This window comes from Schistocerca americana, chromosome X (assembly GCF_021461395.2).
Source record: "Schistocerca americana isolate TAMUIC-IGC-003095 chromosome X, iqSchAmer2.1, whole genome shotgun sequence".
In the NCBI taxonomy this organism is placed as follows: Eukaryota; Metazoa; Arthropoda; class Insecta; order Orthoptera; family Acrididae; genus Schistocerca; species Schistocerca americana.
The window spans coordinates 123,846,054-123,866,157 of record NC_060130.1 but is presented as its reverse complement, the minus strand read 5'-3'; the positions used below and the strand labels follow the sequence as shown (position 1 = coordinate 123,866,157).

Genomic DNA, 20,104 nt, shown 5'->3' with positions numbered 1-20,104 from the left:
GTCCGTCACCCGCCACTACATCGAATTGTTGTTTTCTTTTCTCATGAAAAACCTGTGACGCTATATAACGTTGTCATATATGTACTGCTCTACATGGATGGGGCTGTAGAGGTACCCTCTCAGTATTTATCCAGAAGATATTATCTCGTCATTTCTTCCATTTTCAGGTAGGTGCTTCTCACAGTCTCTCCCATACAAATGAAAATGGAATCCCACAAGGTTCTGTTTTGAATGTAACCCATTCCCTAATTTCATTTCACAGGCTGATAGAGACCTCAGAACCTACAGTCTTATCTACCTTATATGTTGATGTTTTTTATTCTAACACATGCCTTTGAACTTGAGTTAGCAGAATGCACCATAAGAAAAACCCAAGACTTCTAGTTCACTACTTCCAAAATATGTTTAATTCACTTCTGCCACTATCCACCAGCCCACCAACACCTGGACTGTAGTTTACATAAGGAGTTACTTTAGGTGAAAAGATATACTGTTTTGTTGAACTAGTGTATGATGCTGAATGAACATGGCTGCCTCATGTACACAAGCTTAAACAGAAGTATGGTGTAAAACTTGATCTTTAAAGTCAGTTGTTTCCATGCCTGTGTGTAGCTTACTGGTGGCAGTTTACACCGCGAACTTGTACAGGAAAGCAGCATCTTATTTAAACTGCTGTAGTAAAGGAATTATGTGTTGAAAATTGATGGCATTTTCAGCATTGTTAACAATAGACCTTTATTATGTTTAAATACACTCAGGCACTTAAAAATAACTTTCAATGCGGAATACTTTGAAACAAAATCCTTAATCCCCAGTCTCTTCACATGAGTTTTCAGCTGTTTTTTTTAAGAGACACGGTCCGAAATATGTGTGTTCTTTCATGTCTTATCGGTGTCATGAAAAACAGTAAATGCATTGTGCACTGAAATATTTAGTTTCCTTCTCAATATTTTCATGTACAACTTGAAACGCTCCTTTCGTCTGTCCAGAGATACTGTGGCATTGCGCAAGTTCACACTTGTGGCCAAATACTGAATCCACATACACTTGGCAATGTGAGACATACAAGGTCAGCTGAGGACCATTTTCACAGAAATCAACAAACAAGAAACACATTTTTCTGAATTACTTGAATAGTACATATTGGTGATGATGTCTTACTGTATTGTATTTCACAAATAAACGCTAGATACACAATACAATAGTGGTGGTGGTGGTGGGGGGGGGGGGGGGGGGGGAGGGGGATTTCTATCAGCTTTCAGTCGAAAATTTAAAAAAATGTAAAAATTATGAATTTTTTTCCAAAACTCAGTGTCCACAAATTATTTTGTAGCATTAGTGTTCTAGTTTAATTTAGGCTATTGAACAAATAATAATTTGATAAATTGGTTCATCAAGGTATTGAATTTTTTCCAAAACTGAATGTTTACAGATTATTTTATAGCAGTAGTGTTCTACTTTAATTTAAACTAGTGAACAAATAATAATTTGATAAACTGATTCATCAAGGTACTGTATTTGATTATTTCCGTTGTCATGTTCATGGAAACACTATAGAGCCTGCTCGTAGAACTCTTGGGTAACTTCTGATGAGCCTTCACATAGAACTCTTGGGTAACTTCTGATAATGTGTCCAAATCTTTCCGTTGTATGATGGTTGACACAAGGTTTCTAGGTTTTATTACAGCTGATAGATCAATGTACTTGAAACTATCTACTTTAGTTTTCTTCCCTTCAGCAATGATTGGAGAGGAAAAGTGTGTTGTTTCAAGTTTGCAGATGTTTTTTTTAAGAACTCTGGCTTCAGACATTTGAAATGGTAGCTTCGTTTTTGGTAATCTGTGAGCAGTGGTCTTGAAACTGTACACATTTCAGTCCTTGACCAGAACCATACAGGTGCCATTGTGGCTGAGAATCTTGTGATAGTGTAATGGTAAGGTTATGGTTTCAAGTTTTCTCAGTTCCTTTCCAATGGTACCAAATACCCCATCAGGGGGCATGTAACTGTGATCCCAGATCGGGAAGTATTGAGCTTTTTTGTCGAAAACTAACAATAAATGTCTACCAGGAGCAGTAGATGTTTGCATTCGGCAAAACTAATTTTTTGTAGATCTTGAGTTTAGAAAAGTTTCACAGTTTTGTCTGCAAGATTAGACAGGCAAATAGTAAATTTTATAAAATCCATGTATTGCAATGGATTCATCTCATTTAGAAGTACCTGAATACTTATGTAACGCATTTTGCCAAATTTATAGTTGTATAGTTTTGTAAAACGGCCCTCAATTAAATGACATACTGCTCTGTGGATTTAATTGGAAATGTATATTTGCGAACTCTTATTAATTGTCTGCACTAGTGTTCTACAGAATCGGTACAAACAAGGGCCACCAGCCTTGAGGTACAAACAAGGGTCAGCAGCCTTGCTTTGATCCACAAGACAGGATTAAATTTTGCAACTCAAAGGTCAATAATTAAGAGCCCTGTAGCTACCGAACTACTCTCAGGAAATGTTCTGAGAACTGACCGTTGGACTGGAATGTGTTTGTCGTTAATTGTTCTGTAAACCCTATTCAACTAATTATTTGCAATTACTGTTGATAATTACCATAACAACAACTGGTCCAGATAGCTGTGTCTGTTAAATTGCTGCTTCCAGGATGGGGAGTTGTCAGCAGATTAAAGATGAGGGTTGGTGTGCCAGCCAGCCTGGATGTGGTTTTTTGGCAGTTTCCTACATTCCACTAGCTGAATACCAAGCTGGTACACAAGTCCTTACTCAGTTACACAATTCATAGACATCTGTAAAACTTCCACTCACTCTGCATTAATAACATTACACACAGACAGTCGGGAGGTGCACATGTTCCATCCCGCGAGGGGGGGGGGGGGGGCAGTAGTAGGGTGATCACAGGAAGCTGGCCATCCTTTAAATTAATCGTGCCCAGTCCCTTAATAACAATGCCAACCCTATGATGATGTGGGACAAAGACACAAGAACACAAGAAAGAAGAGGAATTATGATAACAAAATGGGAACACATTTCAAAGTCAGCTCAAATTTTCATGGAAATAAATGAAATTTATTGGTATCAGTTAATACTAGCCAAGTCCGATGGCAATGTTTCCCTGCTCTGCTCTGAGGGCTTCTTTTACCAAACAGGTTTACTCTAATTAATCCACAACATTCACAGAGAGAAACAGAAAAGTGCCTTAGTAGAATTCAGTGCCTGCACATGAAAATACTGTATTTACTCAATTATAAGATGAGATTTTCTCCCAAACTTGTCATTTGAAAAATATTTGGTCATCTTATATTCACAGAGTAAACTATTGCTGCTCAGATAAACATTTGTACACTGTTTAATAGATTAATGTATGGGTCGTCTTACATTTACAGATGAAGCTTTCCCTATTAAGGTTCCATACAAAATTATTTTTAAGAATTCGTATGTGTAGAGCTTAGCAAATACTATCTTCATTCGAATAGGCTCAAGGTTTCCCAATGCGCAAAAGTGCTTGATACAGGATCGATCCTGTTCGATCAATCATGTGACATTTAACTCGTGATGCTAGTTCAACAGATGGATATGTGAGAAACTGTGAACTAGGCACAACAACAATCTAATCATCTGCTTAAAAAATTGACAGTTTTGTGAAACACAGGAGGAAATAGCATTAAATTCTATCAACCCATTAACTTTTGTTGTATTTGAATAGTTAGCTATAGAAGTTCCCATATGTGTATGGGTACTGTATGCCTACATTTATGCTGCTTTTTAAGTGAAGTTAACATTCAAAGGCAAAGATCTTGTCCTTCAAACACCAATACACGTTTCTGAACCCAATTCAGTATTTTATTTGGTTATGAAAACTAATGAATTGTGAAGTGGATTGCAAATGAAAATTTGGTAGCTGATCATGTATTATAATACTGGGAAAAATGATACCAGCTTTTAATCAGCTTTAGAAGAAGATTGTGACATTCAGATGAAACGAGAAAGAAAATTAATCTATAATTAAATGTCTAACAAATAAACAAATTGCATTAAACTGATTGCAGTTGTTATCACAAGAATAAATTAGAGTGAAAAGAACCATTGTAGGGATAGTACCAACAGTTGATATTAGTTCGCAGGATGAGTGACAGTTCGAGAGTTGGACTGAATCATGATTGCGATCTTTCATTCATGTATTAGTTACTGTTCTTACATAGGACCTACACCCTACAAGATATAGCTGTCCATGTTTCACTGTTGCTTAAGAACACCACTACGGAAGGCTTGGAGAGGGAAATGTGACACAGACCTAGCTGACAACTATACTGAGAGTGTGGGGGGGGCAGGGGAGTGGTGAGTGGGCAGCAAATTTCATTTTGCTGCCAACCATGGGAATGTGTGCTGCGTACTTTGGCTTTTTATAGACATCTACAATGTATAAACTGTAGTTTGTCTGAACCCATTTGTACTTAGAGTGGAATTGACTTTAAAACTGGCCAAATACGCAACAATACATTTCTGCAGGAGATGCTAGAAGTCTAGACTGTGGCCAGTGGTGTAGTTACATGTGTCATGCAGCAGTGATGTCTACACTCACCATGAGGTATTACCTAAACAGTAGGGTGTGTGTCAGCTGCTGATTCTACACAGCCAACAAGAGAGTGGTTGGCAGACGAAATGTTTTTGTAGCAAAAGACATTGTAACATTCTCACATCATTATACGAGAGTTGAATGAAAAGTAATGCCTCCACCTTCATTAATTGGGTTTGGATGGGAATATTTTAATAAATGAAATGCATAAATAATCCTTAGAATGTGATCTTTAATTACCAATATTCATTTTTCCACATAATCACCAGCCAATTGGGTATGTTTCTGCCAATGATGAACAAGTTTTCTGGAGCCGTCAGGAAAATAAGTCGACACCCTGTTTCCGTAACCACAGTCTCCAGTCTCACAGTTCTCTCAACGTCTTCATCAGAAGCATAAGGATGTCCCTGCAGATTGTCTTTCATTATCGGGAACAGATGGAAGTCAGGATTCCGTTGGTGGTGAGATTCAGTCTCTGAAGTTCTGCGTGGTGGCATGTGAAGTGTGTGGTTTGGCATAGTCATGCTGCAGGAATTATTGTTGTTCCAGGATCAAGGAAATCAACATGGATAACACCATCTGCATCTCAGAACACTGTGGCCATGATTTTTCCATCTGAAGGCTGCGTCTTGAATTTCTTTTTCTGGGGCAGGTCTTTGTGTCAATATTCCATAGACTGACATTTCATCTCCGAGTCGTAATGGTGAACCCACGTTTTGTCTGCTGTCACAATTGAATGGAGAAAGGCATCACCTTCATTCTGATAACACGAGAGGAGTTCCTGGCAAATTTTAAGTCTGTGCACTTTCATTTCAGGAGTCAGCATCCAGGGTACCCATCGTGCACAGATCTTCTGATAGCCAAGCAAAGCAATAATGTGACCCACACATTCTTGTGAAATGCCAATTGTGCTTGCAATTTCTCTCCGAGTGATAATACAATTGTCCTGAATCAATCTGTCAACGTTTTGCTTGTAAAACTCGGTGGTTGCTGTCACAGACCATCCCACTCTTTGTTTGTCATGGAGGTCAGATGTTCCCATCTCAACATCGTTAAACTTACATGCCCAACGATGCACAGTAGTCACATCAACACAATCACCATAAACTGCTTTCATTCTCTGATGAATCTCCTTTGGGGTGACACCATCTGCTGTCAAGAATTCAATGACTGCATGTTCCTTAAATCGCATTGACCGACCATCTGTGCAGGGTTCCATACACTGTAACAACACAAACGTTAAATGCTAGGGCTTCTCACCAACTGGAGCTGTAGAGAAAAGGCTACGGAACAAGCCAGTACATGTCGCATACCAATGCTGCCAACTGTTGAAGAGTTACGAAGGTGGAGGCATTACTTTTCAGTCAACCCTCGTAGAAGCGAAATTCGCTGTGTCCTTTTTTTTTAAAAAAAAAAAGAGAGAGAGAGAAGGGGAAAAAAAAGACACAATATATTTCAGAGAAACAATCAGATGCTTGTAACAATGAAGATATAAGTTCCACAGCAGCCTTGTTAAGATGATGATGATTAAGATGAAAAATAGTGGTAGTACAGATGACAGGCTAAACAAAAGACACAGTGAAGATAAAAATTAATGTCATCAATTTCTTTTTGTTTATTTTAGTGCTCCTTGTATTATCAAAATGTAGAAAACCAATAAATGGCATAAGTTTAGAATTGGTGTAATGGTGACTTTTGAGACATATACCTTATCTCAATAAAAGTTTGTAATTTTGGTTAGTAATAATATGTAACAAAATAAATTTATCTCAAGGAGCCTCTTTAAAAAAAAGGGGGGGGGTGTCATCTTACATTCAGAATCATCTTATACTCGGGTAAATATGGTGCTTTGTTAGTTTTCCATACTGAAAAAGTAGCTCCATTGATCACAGAGGACCACTAACTACAAACTTGTGAAATGATAAGCACTTAAAACACAATAGTTGGTGGACATAATTGTTCAAGGTGGGGCTGTGCACCCGTGAGAAATTGAATTAGTTACATACCATATTTATGTTGGCATTGTTGTCAGTAACACAATATCCTGTTCCAGAGCATGTTCTACATCATGAGAGTTGTGACTTCAGTATCTATTTCAGTACACATACCATCTGGGTCCTTCCACTAACAGCAGTTTCTCAGAACTCTGCGGGTTGGAATTGGCATTGCAACATGTGCTTGGTTCTTGCCACCCACCTGGCCTTAATTTTTGTTAATGTCTTTCGTCTCAGTACTTCTTTTCAGTAACTATTCCTTTTCTTCACTCACTTTTACCTCTCTGTATCATTTGCTTTCTGACGACCCACCCCCTGCGCGACCTGGGTACCAGGTATAATGTATTTTAGCTTTCCACTCTTGCATGATGTTTTCTCAGTAATCTCTGTATTGCTTATTACCCTATCTTCCACCGTTAAGCTCTCAGGTTTTCAAACTCTTTCAGTGTAGTCCCCAATAATCAATCTTTCCTTCTCAACCCATACAACAAGTCTCCCCTGACCTGGGGTTCTGGGTAACTTTTCCATACCTTCCCATTTTCTAAACCCCACCAGTCCTCTTCCTCCAGTCCTCTTCCCTTCCCTTCCCTTCAACCCTTCAGCCAGAAAAATGATCCATTGGCTCCAAAAGCTTGCACATTTCCATAACTTTTGTATGTTTTTTCTCCTGCTGCCACTTAATGATTAGGTTTTTTGTTCATCCAATTATATTACGTGTTTACATTTACTTGTTATGGCATGTACTGCTCAAAAGGGCCCAACAGTTCTATAATATTGGTTGCACCCAGCTCTAAGGTGCCTATATCCTTTTCAGCAGCAGAGATGTTAGCAGTAATGAGGTTTTGAGCTTCTATAAGGCATTTCTGAGGTTTGTATCCTCGGATGAGTGTCTCCGTTGCCATTTGTCAGGATTATTGTGGGCATTGGGTCCGTGGGGTACAGAAATACGCAAAGTAAAAGTTATTAGCCACTACCAATTTATTTCTATGAAGACATGTATAATAACATGCTCACTACGCCGACCCGCCATAACCATGTCTGACGTCCTACCACAAACAAATACGGATTTGTGAGTACTCCATTGAGAGCCAATAAAGGACATAGTTCCACATCATAACCACACGCATTGGAAACTGTTCGGCCCATGCAGGTGACCAGCGTCGTGTTGTGACTACTGTGTGTGTGAGGTGCTCTGCGGTCAGTGTATACTGACACCGCAGTTCTTCAGCATTCCACGATAACGCCAGCTCACACTTGTGCCCGCATGCTGCATCCAAGTCTCTGACCCTTACACTCCCCCCCCCCCAAAGAAGATGAGCTACCGAATGTGGCTCGCCGCGTGGGATTAGCTGAGCGGTCTAAGGCACTGCAGTCATGGACTGTGCGGCTGGTCCCGGCAGAGGTTCGAGTCCTCTCTTGGGCATGGGTGTGTGTGTGTGTGTTTGTCCTTAGGGTAATTTAGTATAAGTAATGTGTAAGCTTAGGGACTGATGACCTTAGCAGTTAAGTCCCATAAGATTTCACACACGTTTTTTGAATGTGGCTCAAGACCACCACCTGGGCGTCATGAATCTTAATCGCCAGTTGTTGCAGCAGAAGCATTGCAATGTTTATCTCGTTTCCAGACCCAGTAACAATTGGTACTGACTAGCGGGCTTTCAGCGTCACCAGTTGGTACATGATATTCGCTGTAGACACAAGACACATTAATAAAAGTAAGAAGAACACGATACTGACAATTAAGTATGGATTAACATTATTTGAAGATTCAGAAGACTTAATCCGATTTGCTGCTTGAATGAAATTCAACTCATTGTTAGTAGTCATCATATCTTCTTGGATATCCATAATTAAATCATTATCCTTGGGAAAACTGAACAGGGAATGATTTGCATGTGCTAGTATGTATGATACGTTAAACTGGTAACATTCTCATTACTGGAAGCTTTCCAGCTCTATGAAAAGTAGTTGGCAATACAGGAGGCATATCAAACAGGTCACATGATAAATCACAATGAGTGGCATTTAAAATTAATCCACTACCGTGTAATTTGAGTGTGAAAGGTTTATCCAGTGCACCAGAAGTTGTACATCTAAATGTGATATTGAGAGTTGAATTGAAAGAGTAAATTATACCTTCAGAACACTGTTTAAGATCAAACCAGGCATCTTTGTGCCTAATCAAGATATTGTGTGACAAAAGGTTTAAGAAACAATCAGTGTCTTTTTCATAATTAGCAAATGTAGACTCTGCCTGCATTTTGGCGGCAATCTAATTGTTATACCAAGATGTTCCCATTTCCAAAACTATGTCATTATCTTTGACTGAATGAATCAAATCAATTTGCTTCTTAACAGAATTGAATTGTCGTCGAATCTCACTCAAATTGTATTTATATACAAGCATAGCATAATTTGTTGAAACTACCATATCTGATTGTGGTTCAAACAAAACACCTGTTGTCTGTGGTACTACTACTGTAGCATTAATGAAACACATTGTCATAGTAAAAATTCGAATTATAGTAAACATGGTTAATTATTTCTGAACACTAGAATTAAACAGTGAATATAATACAAATGTGTCTCTTGTGGTAACCTGTGGAATAAGATTTAGTTACACTTGCACACTTCAGGTAATAGTTGCAATCTGTATTTGCACAACACATTCATATATGCACATGGCTGAGAAATAAACACGTTTTACACTCACTCCCACTGCACATGTCTACGCAGATTGTAGTGGTGTCTGGGACTGGATCACTCAATGTATAGCGACACCTCAGAATCGAAGTCTGGACTGCAACCTCGCACTGCTTGTGTCATTGATTTAGGAACAGCTGGTCGGCCCATAGGCCAGTCCTCGTCGTCGTCTCATGATGCTACAGGAAGTATACCCAGAAATAGCATTACACGATTGATATGAATGACAGTCGAACAAAAAGGCAGTTGGAGCTTAAGAGTGACTGGTGGCAACACCTCCAAGATCAGATATGGTCATTTCCAAAACATCTTAAACTTTTTGACCTGGTCTTCTTTAACACCACATTGCTCGGGTAGACAGAATCTCCGACTGTGGTGCAACTGCTTGGCGGGCGTGTTGTTTCTCTTGCTGCAGAAAAGATTGATGATTTCACGGTTTCACTCCCTTCCATGCCTCCTTTAGTTTGCGTGCTAATTCCTTCTCATATTCATTGCCGATTCTAGTGGCCAATTGTGCGAAGTCCAAGGGGGAATGCATCTTTCTTCCATATACAATTCCATATGGACTTAGGCCAGTGCATTTTTGCATTGTATGCGCTCATGATGTACAGAAGACTTACATCCCAATTGTCATGCTTGCTACTTATGTAGTGGCTAGCCATCTTAATGATTGTTCTGTGAACTCACTCAACGCATCCATTTTTTTCTGGGTGTGCTAGTGTAGTTCTTAGTTGTGTTTTTGCATTATATTACAAGTCTGTTTAAGCAATTCCCCATGAGATTTGATCCTTGGTCACTGATTATACTTAAAGGTGATCCAAACTTCAGAATGCCCTATTTTACAAAAACCTTAGCCACAGTTTCAGCACTCTGATCACGTATTGGTATCATGAGAAGATGTCTGGAGAAGTAATCTAACATGATCAATATGTATTTATTCCCAACTTTAGTGTTAGGCAAAGGTCCAACAACATCAAATCCAACTCTTTTGAATGGTTCACTAATCTGTGGCAGTTCTTGTAATGGTGCCTTAATTTTTCCTGAGTTATTCCGTCTGTTGAAGGAATCACATTTTCAAACAAACTCAGAAACATCAGTTGTATGTGTTGACCACCAATATATCTCAGCTATTTTAATGTTTGTTGCTTTCTTACCATAATGTCCAGATAATAAAGAGTCATGTTGTTCTGTCATGATTTGCTCTCTCATGCTTTCTGGAATAACTATGTGTTTTCCTTTAATAGTGATCTTGTACAGCAATGCATCTATTTCAACAAAACATTGATCTTTTTTCCATATTTTGCATTGTGAGTCCTTCTCGTGAGCCACTTTTAACTCTTCCTTGCGACTTATTGCGAAACAGGCACGTACCTTTTGGCTTGTTGCATCAGAATTTACGTGTAGTTTACCAGGTCAATGAATAACTTTAAACTGAAACTCCCTCTGTCTCAAAGCCCACCTTGTTAGTCCTAAGCTCAATAGCCATTTAAGCACGGCATGGTCTGTAATAACTGTGAATTCTCTGCCTGTCAAAAAACATATGTGTTATACCAAAAACCAAAGCGCAAAGCTCCTTTTCTATTGTAGTGTAATTACATTCTGCTTTGTTTAATTGTTGGAAAGCAAATGACATTGGATGTTCATGGCCATCAATTTCTTGAGACAAAAGAGCATCGGCAGTGAAATTTGAAGCATCTGTTGAAAGAGTGAAGGGCCTGCTGTAACCTGGATAGGCTAACACTGGAGCTGTGGTTAGGGCAGTTTTAAGTTCTTCCATTGCCTTTGTGTTGACTAATTGAATGTGATTCCCTTCTTTAGTAGCTGTGTTATTGGATGTGCTATATTTGCATAACCAGCTATGAAACACCTATAGAAATTTGCTAATCCCAAGAATGATTGCAATTCCTTTAAGTTCAGTTGTTCTGGAAAATTCGTGACAACTTCAGTTAATTTTGGATCAGGACAGACACCTTCACTAGTTATAACATGTCCAAGGTAGTTCACTTGATTTTGTGCAAAGTGACATTTATCTATTGACAAGGACATATTTGCGCTTCTTATTCCCTTGAAAACTGCTTGAAGTTTCTCAGTATGCTGCTTCATGTTTTCACCGAAAATTATTATTTTGTTGAAGTGTGCAAGAGCTTGTGTTGGTGTGAGCCCTCGTAAAATGGAATCTATCAGACGTTGAAAGGTGGCTGGCTCATTGCGAAGCTCAAATGGCATATGCAAGTATTTATGCTCTCCTGTAGTTGTAACAAACAAAAAAGTTCTCACTGGGTCATCTGGATGCACTGTCAGCTGATGGTATCCACTTGTTAGATCACAAACCAAAAAAATTTGACATCTGCCCAGGTAATCTAGGGTTTCTACCAGATTTGGTAAGGGGTGGTTATTACATTCAGAGCAAGATAATCCACACAAAAACAGAAATGTGGTTCTCCAGAAACAGATTTCTTCTTAACAGTGACATCTGGTGAACACCATGGTTGATATGCAGGATCTCTTGGTCCTATAATTCCGGTTTCCAATTGTTCTTTAACTATTTCTTCTACCAGTTCTCTCTGACTAAATGGTATGCTGTAAGGTCTCTGAGTGATCGGTGCTGCATTTCTAGTATATATACGATACTGAACCAGATGAGTGACAGGTAAATATCAACGTTCTCGGAAAAGATCTGCTTACTCCAATAAAATAGGTGCTAAAATCTTGTGGTCTTCAACTGTCAAATGTTCTATCTTTTGCCAAATCTTGCTCTTTATTTCATTATTAATTTCGACTCCTGACAGCAATTTTTCAGTACTACTAGAAAAAATCTGTCTTTGTAACTGCAACTTTTGAAACTTCATTTGGAATCTGTACAACATCACTTTTACTTATGCTCGACACTTCAGCAACTTTTGTTCTTTGTGGCAATACAATATCTTCATTGCTCATGTTCGTTACTGTTATTGGGACTCTAGCTACATTCTGTCTCACCATTGTGGCTACTCCAACGCTTCTGGCAACATAACAATGCATTTTGTCCAGTAACTCACATTTATCTGACTCTGCTGAATTTGCGGAGGCTGATCAATCTGTACATCGACTTGGAGGGTTTGAACTGATGTGTCGATTGGATTGATCAGTTCCACAATGTCAGTGTTGCTGCTTCTTTGAGTATAATCTGAAGACTGATTTCCTAGGTTGTAGTTTCTACGGCCTTGTCTGATTCTTCTATCTGCGACAAATGTTTCTGCCTCGTTAGCAGCCAAGAAATCAAATCCAAGTACACCGTCGTAGTGCGTTTCATTATTTGTAACTACTTGCACCCTTGCCACGTATTTTTATTAGCTTAAACATAATTTTATGTTAACCTCTCGTTGGTTATGTAAATTATCGCAATTTAACATGTGGACCTTTAGCTGTGGCAGTCTTAACTTATTCGTTTTGTCAATGTAACTCCACCTCAGTGAGGTCTGTGCTCCTGTGCCAATAAGTAGCTTGATCTGTCATCCACGATATACGGCACCTATCACAAAGTCATTGTCGATATGATTTTCAGTTGAGCTAACAAGAATAAAGTCTGCCCTGTCTCAGACAGGGGGCAGATGATGTGGTGGCTCATATGTCCCCATCCTTATTTAATGATCTGCCAAGTTGTCTGTTCCTCGCATTACTATTTCTGTTATTGTGGCACTCTTTTGATACGTGGCCCTGTATCCCACAGTTGTAGCAAAGTCATTTTTCCTTACAATCTGTACATTTATGACCAGACTTGTTACATCTGCAACATTCTGCATGTCTGTTGAATATGCGATGCTCTTCTTTTCATATATCATTCGGCCGTCTTTTAAATGCTTCCATGAAGCTAACAGCTGCTTTTACTGCTTCCTGAGAGGTCTTACGTTGCACCAATCTGACTGCTTTGCTTACTTCGTTGCCATACAACCTGTGAGGGACTGATGACCTTTTTAGTCTGGTCCGTTCAACCCCCACAAACCAACCAACAACCCGTGTATGAATGTGTCTAAAGCTCTCTGATCGGCTTTGAACAGCTGAATGCAATTCTTATTCTCATCGCACACTGGTCTAGCATTCGGGAGGACGACGGTTCAATCCCATCTCCGGCCATCCTGATTTAGGTTTTCCGTGATTTCCCTAAATCGCTTCAGGCAAATGCCGGGATGGTTCCTTTGAAAGGACACGGCCGATTTCCTTCCCCATCCTTCCCTCACCCGAGCTTGCGCTCCGTCTCTAATGACCTCGTTGTCGACGGGACGTTAAACACTAATCTCCTCCTCCTCCTCTTATTCTCATCTTTGAGCAGCTCATATGTTTGAGCATTAGTGTTTCAAATTCTGTCAGCAAACTTCTCAGTAGATTCATCCCGTCGCATCTGCAGACTATGGAGTTGCTCTCTGCAGAATCTGATAGCATTTTTGCATTTGAATATCTGAACAACTGTCACTCTGAATTCATTTTAACTTCTGATTTCACACAAGTGGGCTCTGCGCTGATGAAATCTTGTGCTGCGGCTCCCTGAATTCTTAATTTAGCAACTGCTAATGTATCTGAATCAGTTCACAAACCCAACAAGGCAGCTCCTTCAAGTTTATGGAAGAATACTTTTATGTCTTCCTCAGGTTTACCGCTAAACACTAGTACTCATGGCAATAATGAGAAATTCTTTATTGGGCCAGCACTGCAAGAGCTATCATTTGACAAGTCATGTGAAAGGCTGCACTCATTTCTGTCTGCTTTTAACCATTCAATCTCTTTTCACAAATTATTTATAATGTTTTGGGGATTGGCCGTGTCACCAGAATTAGATTCTGCCATACACCAGCAAAATCACTCTGTTACAGCAAAAGTTTTATAAATCCATCACTGCCTTTTGTATTGTAGCCAAATTTGACTAGACTAACGTGAATTCTAGTGTTGGATAACCCCATGTTGTTGGATGACGTCCATGTTGCTGCTGTTGATTCGCCATGGATATATGCCAGGAACTCGGGCATTCCCGGAAGAAGTTCACATATTGCTGCACCTCATCAGGACTGTAGGATTTCCATAATTGATCCCACTTCTGAAACCACTTCTATAAGGCGTGTATGAGGTTTGTATCTTTGGCTGAGTGTCTCCCTTGGTATTTGTCAGGATTATTGTGGGCATTGGGTCCATGAGGTACAGAAATACGTGAACTATGAGTTATTAGCCATCACCATTTTATTTCTATGAAGACATTTATAATAAAGTGCTCACTACACTGACCTGTCATAACTGTGTCTGACATCCTATCACGAACAAATACGAATTTGTCAATACTCCATTGTGAATCGGAAAAGACATAATTCTACGTCGGAACCACATGTGTTGGAAACTGTTCTGCCCGTGCAGGCAACCAGCAACACAACATGACTACTGTGCATGTGGGGTACTCTGCAGCCAGCGTATGCTGACACCGCAGTTCACCAGCATTCAATGATAACATCAGCTCACAGTCGCACCCTCGCGTGGTGGCTGCGTCCAAGCCTGTGACCCTTACACTACTTATGTAACAAGTTTATTGTCACAGCCCATATACTATCATATTTTCATTCATGTGGGATTTTGAAAGGCACATTTTGGGATGCTCATCCAATGAATGTGCCAAGAAAGAGCCTAAAAGTGAATCACCCATATATCTTAATTCATCTTGTTGATTATCCATGTATTTTACCAAATTTAACCTTGTTCATTGAAGTAAATTAATTTTAATAGCACTTTCTGCTCACAGCAACAATTATACATTGCTGTTAGATTTAGAAGGTGATGTATGATCCACATCCTCAGCCATTTTGCACCTGGCTAACACACAGTGAGCTACTTCCTGTAACTGTATTCACGATCAGCCACATTTGGCCGTACTCCTATTCTGAAATTAATTAACTTGTTTTTTAAATGCTGCGGTATCTTATAATTATAAAACAGAAGAGTTTTTAAATAAGCTTCTCAGCTTTCCTTTTTGCAGCAACAAACCATTACATTAGACACAAATTTATATATTTCTTGATGAATTCTGTTAGTTGATGTCCTATTGCCTGGCTCAGCCATTATTTTAAGTGTACGCAAGGGAATTGTAGCTGGCTACAGGTCACATTTGCATGATCTACTGAATTTGTCATGAGTGGGCCAGTGTATTGTAATTTACCCTCTTGGTAACTAAGCCTGATGTCACTTCTATTACCCAAGACCAAAAACTTATTTACGCATTACTCATGTAACGAAGATTACTCATGATAATGAAGATAACAGACATAGACAAAATTTAAGTGAAGGAAATTTTCGAGACACAGTTTTAGTTGTTGTAGTATTTTTGTTTAATTTTTAATTCCATTCTTAATTAGGACACTGTTTTAATTGTTGTGGTATTTTTGTTTAATTTTTTACTCTGTTCTTAATTAGGAAGGAACATGAAGCCCTACGTGATAAATTGTATAAACTAGAAAAGAAAATACTTGTTGGAGGTGAAAATCTCTTGGAAAAGGCTGAACTTCAGCAGCAACTTTTAGAAGCTTCAGCACGTGAACTTGAAGAAAGGCGCCGTAAAGAGGAACATCTGAAACAGCAATTACAACAGAAAGAAGTTAGTATGCGTGCTTAGTAATTTAATTCATAAATTTCTTGCGTGTTTGTATATTTATCAATCATAGTCGTGTGTTTTAATAACTGTGTAGTGCAGAGTACGGCTGTCTTTAGTATGTATAGGTACTGTGATTGCTATGTTCGGGTGCAGGCTGTGTTGGTGACCCTTTGCTCACAACTCCAGGTGTTGCTAGTTTCGGTCACACAGCTTGAGGATGTTGCCAATGGGCATCACTATGGAGCGTGAGTTGTAGTGATCCAAGGGACATCCAGCACATCCCATGTACCCACTGATTGGCCCACCCCATCACCGGTGGTCGAGTTGGAGGTCATTCTGAGGTGTGGAAGACAGTGAAAAACTCCTGAGAAAAGGCCTAGCCAGTTTGTCTGAACCAGGTGCAGTGTGTCCTGTTCTGGAGGAAGTGTCTCGGCCTGCAAGTTACAGGCAGTCACAGAGGGTGGGATTATTGGTAGTTGGGACCTCCAGTGTTAGGCACGTAATGGAGCTTCTTAGAGATATGACTGCCAAGGAGGGGAAGAAGTCCAGTGTGCACGATGCGTGCATACTGGGAGGGGGGGGGGGGGAGGGGGGACCTGAGTAGTTCCACAGGTGAAGTTAATAGAAATTCATGTGTCCGTAAAAAGATTGATGTGCGAAGCTTACGTAACTACCCCTGTCACACTTTAGCAGTAGATCTTGCTGAGATCCGAGAAAATTCTGAGCCTGCATAAAATTGCTAAGTGGGTCTAAGGCATCTATAAAGTCACTCATTGACCAGTCTGGTATGGCAGTAGAGACAGCAAAAGTAAAACCGAAGTTTTAAATCTTGCAGTTAAGAAATTGTTCACACAGGAGAATCATATAAGCATACTATCATTTGACGATCACACAGACTCCCATGTGGAGGACACAGTAATAAGCATCCCTGGTGTAGAGAGAGAGAGAGAACTGAAAGAGTTGAAAGCAAATAAGGCACAAGTCCTGATGGAATCCCAATTCAGTTTTATGAAGAGTACTCGACAGCATTAGTCCCTTACTTAGATACCATTTATTGCAAATCTCTTTCCCAGCACAAAGTACTAAGCGACTGTAAAAAGTGCACGTGACTCCTGTACATAGGAAGGCTAAAAGAACGGACCCACAAATTTACAGACCAATACCTTTAACATCAGTTTGCTGCAGAATCCTTGAACTTATTTTCAGTTTTAATATAATAAATTTCCTTGCAAGATCAAAACTTCTGTCCACAAATCATTACGATTTTAGAAATTGTCACTCGTGCGAAACTCAGCTTGCCTTTTCTCACATGAGATCCGGTGAACCATGGATGAAGGGTAACAGGCAGATTCGGTATTCTTAGATTTCCCAAAAGCATTTGACGCAGTGCCACAATGCCAACTGTTAACAAAGGTACAAGCTTAAGGAATAAATTTCCAGGTTTGTGAGCAGCTCGAAGACTTCTTAAGTAACAGAACCCAGTATGTTGTCCTCAATGGCAAGTGTTCATCAGAGACAAGGGTATCATCAGGAGTGCCCCAGGGCAGTGTGAAAGGGGCATCTGTTATTGTTGATATACATAAATTATCTGGCAGACAGGGTAAGCTGTAGTCTGCAGCTGCTTGCATATGATGCTGTGCTGTATAGGAAGGTATTGTCATTGAGTGACTGTAGGAAGATACTGTTATGTCTTCCTTGCATGGTTTGTGTTGTCCGCCCATGGTAGCTGAATGGTCAGCGTGACAGATTGTTAATCCTCTGGCCTGGGTTCGATTCCTGGCAGGGTCGGGGAATTTTCCCTGCCCAGGGACTGGGTGTTGTGCTGTCCTCATCATCATCCTATCATCCTCATCGACTGCAGGTCGCCGAAGTGGTGTAAAATTGAAAGACCGGCACCTGGCAAACGGCCTTCCCGATGGGCGGCCCTTGCCATACGATTAAATATATAAATGGCATGTGCTTCTTTAGTTCATACAGGAACGAGGAACAGATGATGTTCATGAACAGAGAATTCAGATACTAATTTATTTGACATCTAATGTCAAATAGTAAAAATAATACATTACTTTGTTGCTGTATTTGCAGCGTCAGTTAGTAACAGTAGATTGCAATGTAGAAATATATACTGATGCAAAAGATTTATAAATCTGTCACTCTTAAATACAATATCTATTCAGAATATGTCAAGCCCTGGCTACTATGAAAGTCTGTAAATGTTATTCATCTGGCAAACACAGAGAAAGGGGCCAGTGCATGAATGGTCAAACTTAAGTACACCCGCAGCTGAAGCTCCAGCGAGGGGATGCATGTATGCATTTCATTGGCAGCAGCATAATCGTTCATGGCAGCATTCTCGTGCCACGGTGTTGGCTGTAGGAAATGCGGTGGCATAACTGGCGCCACTCATATTTGAAAGTGCAGCTGACTGGATGGCGCCAATACTGCAGATACAAGATGACTTAGACAAAATTTCTAGTTGGTGTGATGAATGACAGCTAGTTATAAAGGTAGAAAATTGTTAGTTAATGCAGATGAGTAGGAAAAACTAACCTATAACGTTAGATACAGCATTAGTAGTGTGCTGCTTGACACAGTTGCGCCAGTTGAATATCTAGGCATAATTTCGCAAAGCAGTATGAAAAGGAATGGGCATGTAAGGATTGTAGTAGGGAAGGCAAACGTGCGACTTCGGTTTATTGGAATAATTTTAGGAAAGAATAGTTCATTTACGAAGGAAATATCATATAAGACACTAGCGCCACACATTTTTGAGTGCTGCTAGTGTTTGGGATCGGCACCAGGCTGGATTAAAGGAAGATATCGAAGCAGTTATTGGTAGATTCGAACAACCCACAAGTATTACGAAGATGTTTTGGGAGCTCAAATGGGTATCACTGGAGGGAAGGTGGTGGTGTTTTCTAGGAACACTATTGAGAAAATTTAGAGAACCAGAATTTGAGGCTGACTGCAGAACAATTCTACTGCTGCCAATGTATATTTTGCACAAGGACCGTAAAGATAAGATTAGAGAGATTAGGGCTAGTACAGAGTCTTATAGACAGTTGTTTTTCCCTTGCTCTATTTCTGTGTGGAACAGAAAAGGGAATGATTAATAGTGGTACAGGATACTGTCTGCCACACAGCATATGGTAGGTTGTGGTGTATGTATGTAGATTTAGATGTCGTGGCCCATGTCGGTGGTGGCCCATGTCGGTGGTGTGTGTCGCTTTGGATCTGAAGAGAAGATGTCTGGTTTCTGGCATATACCTGAATAGGTAAAGACTGCCAGTCTTACTTGTGAGATGAAGCAGAGCTCATCATCTGTAACATCATCAGTAGGACTGATGGCGGATCTTTGGTACAAAGCTGAGTGGAGGGTCTGAATCAGGGGTTCTGCAACTGTGTAGCTTGCAGATTTCTTGACTTGCGCCATAGGGTGGTGGTGTATTGAATTCTGCTTAATGGGTCAGGTGTCCATTACACAATGGAGGCAGCTGCATGGGTAGTTGGGGCTGTGTGAAGTGGAGTGGGCAGTTTTTTAGGTTAGAGGTCCTCAGAAAAGAATAAAAAGGGCTTCAGTCTTAGAAGTTGCAGGTCAGATGCAGGACGACAGTAGACCAAGGAACTGTAGGTATTATAGTCGTAAATTGTTGTGGCTGTCTTGGAAAACAACCAAAGTACTAAGCGCTAATAGAAAGCACTAAAGCTCAAATTGTAATGGGTATTGAAAGCTGGCTAATGTCAAAGATGAGCTCAGTTGACATTTTTACAGAGGATCGATGTTCAGAAAGGGTAAATTAAATACAGTTGTTCATGGCATGTTTATTGCTGTTAGAAGTAGTTTATCTTGTAACAAAATCAATGATGTAGATAGTTCTTAGGAGTTAGTATGAGCAGAGGTTATACATGAAAACCAGGATAAATTAATAATTGGTTCATTTTACTGACCCCATGACTCGGATGATACAGTTGCTGAAAAGTTCAAAGGAACAATGAGGATCATCTCAGATTGGTTAGGTACCCCTCTCATACAGTTATAGTTGGTTGTGACTTCAATCTGCCCTTGATATGTTGGTGATAAATACATTCTCCTAAAATTATATTGAGCAATTAGTTCACAAGCCCACTTAAAGTGTAAATGATTGTGAAAAATAAGTTATCTAGTGCAGTTTGCAGCAAGACTATATAAAGTTACCTCCAGATACATAAAAAATAAA

At 39.8% G+C, this 20,104-nt stretch overlaps 1 protein-coding gene across 1 annotated transcript in view; it reads left to right on the top strand.

Annotated features, from left to right (window-relative positions):
• Window positions 1-20,104, top strand: part of LOC124556452 (kinesin-like protein KIF3A) — a 122,591-nt gene that overhangs the window by 70,294 nt on the left and 32,193 nt on the right. The window contains exon 10 of the mRNA XM_047130403.1: window positions 15,710-15,890. Within this exon, the coding sequence (XP_046986359.1) occupies window positions 15,710-15,890 (181 nt within the window). The remainder of the gene's footprint in view (window positions 1-15,709; window positions 15,891-20,104) is intronic.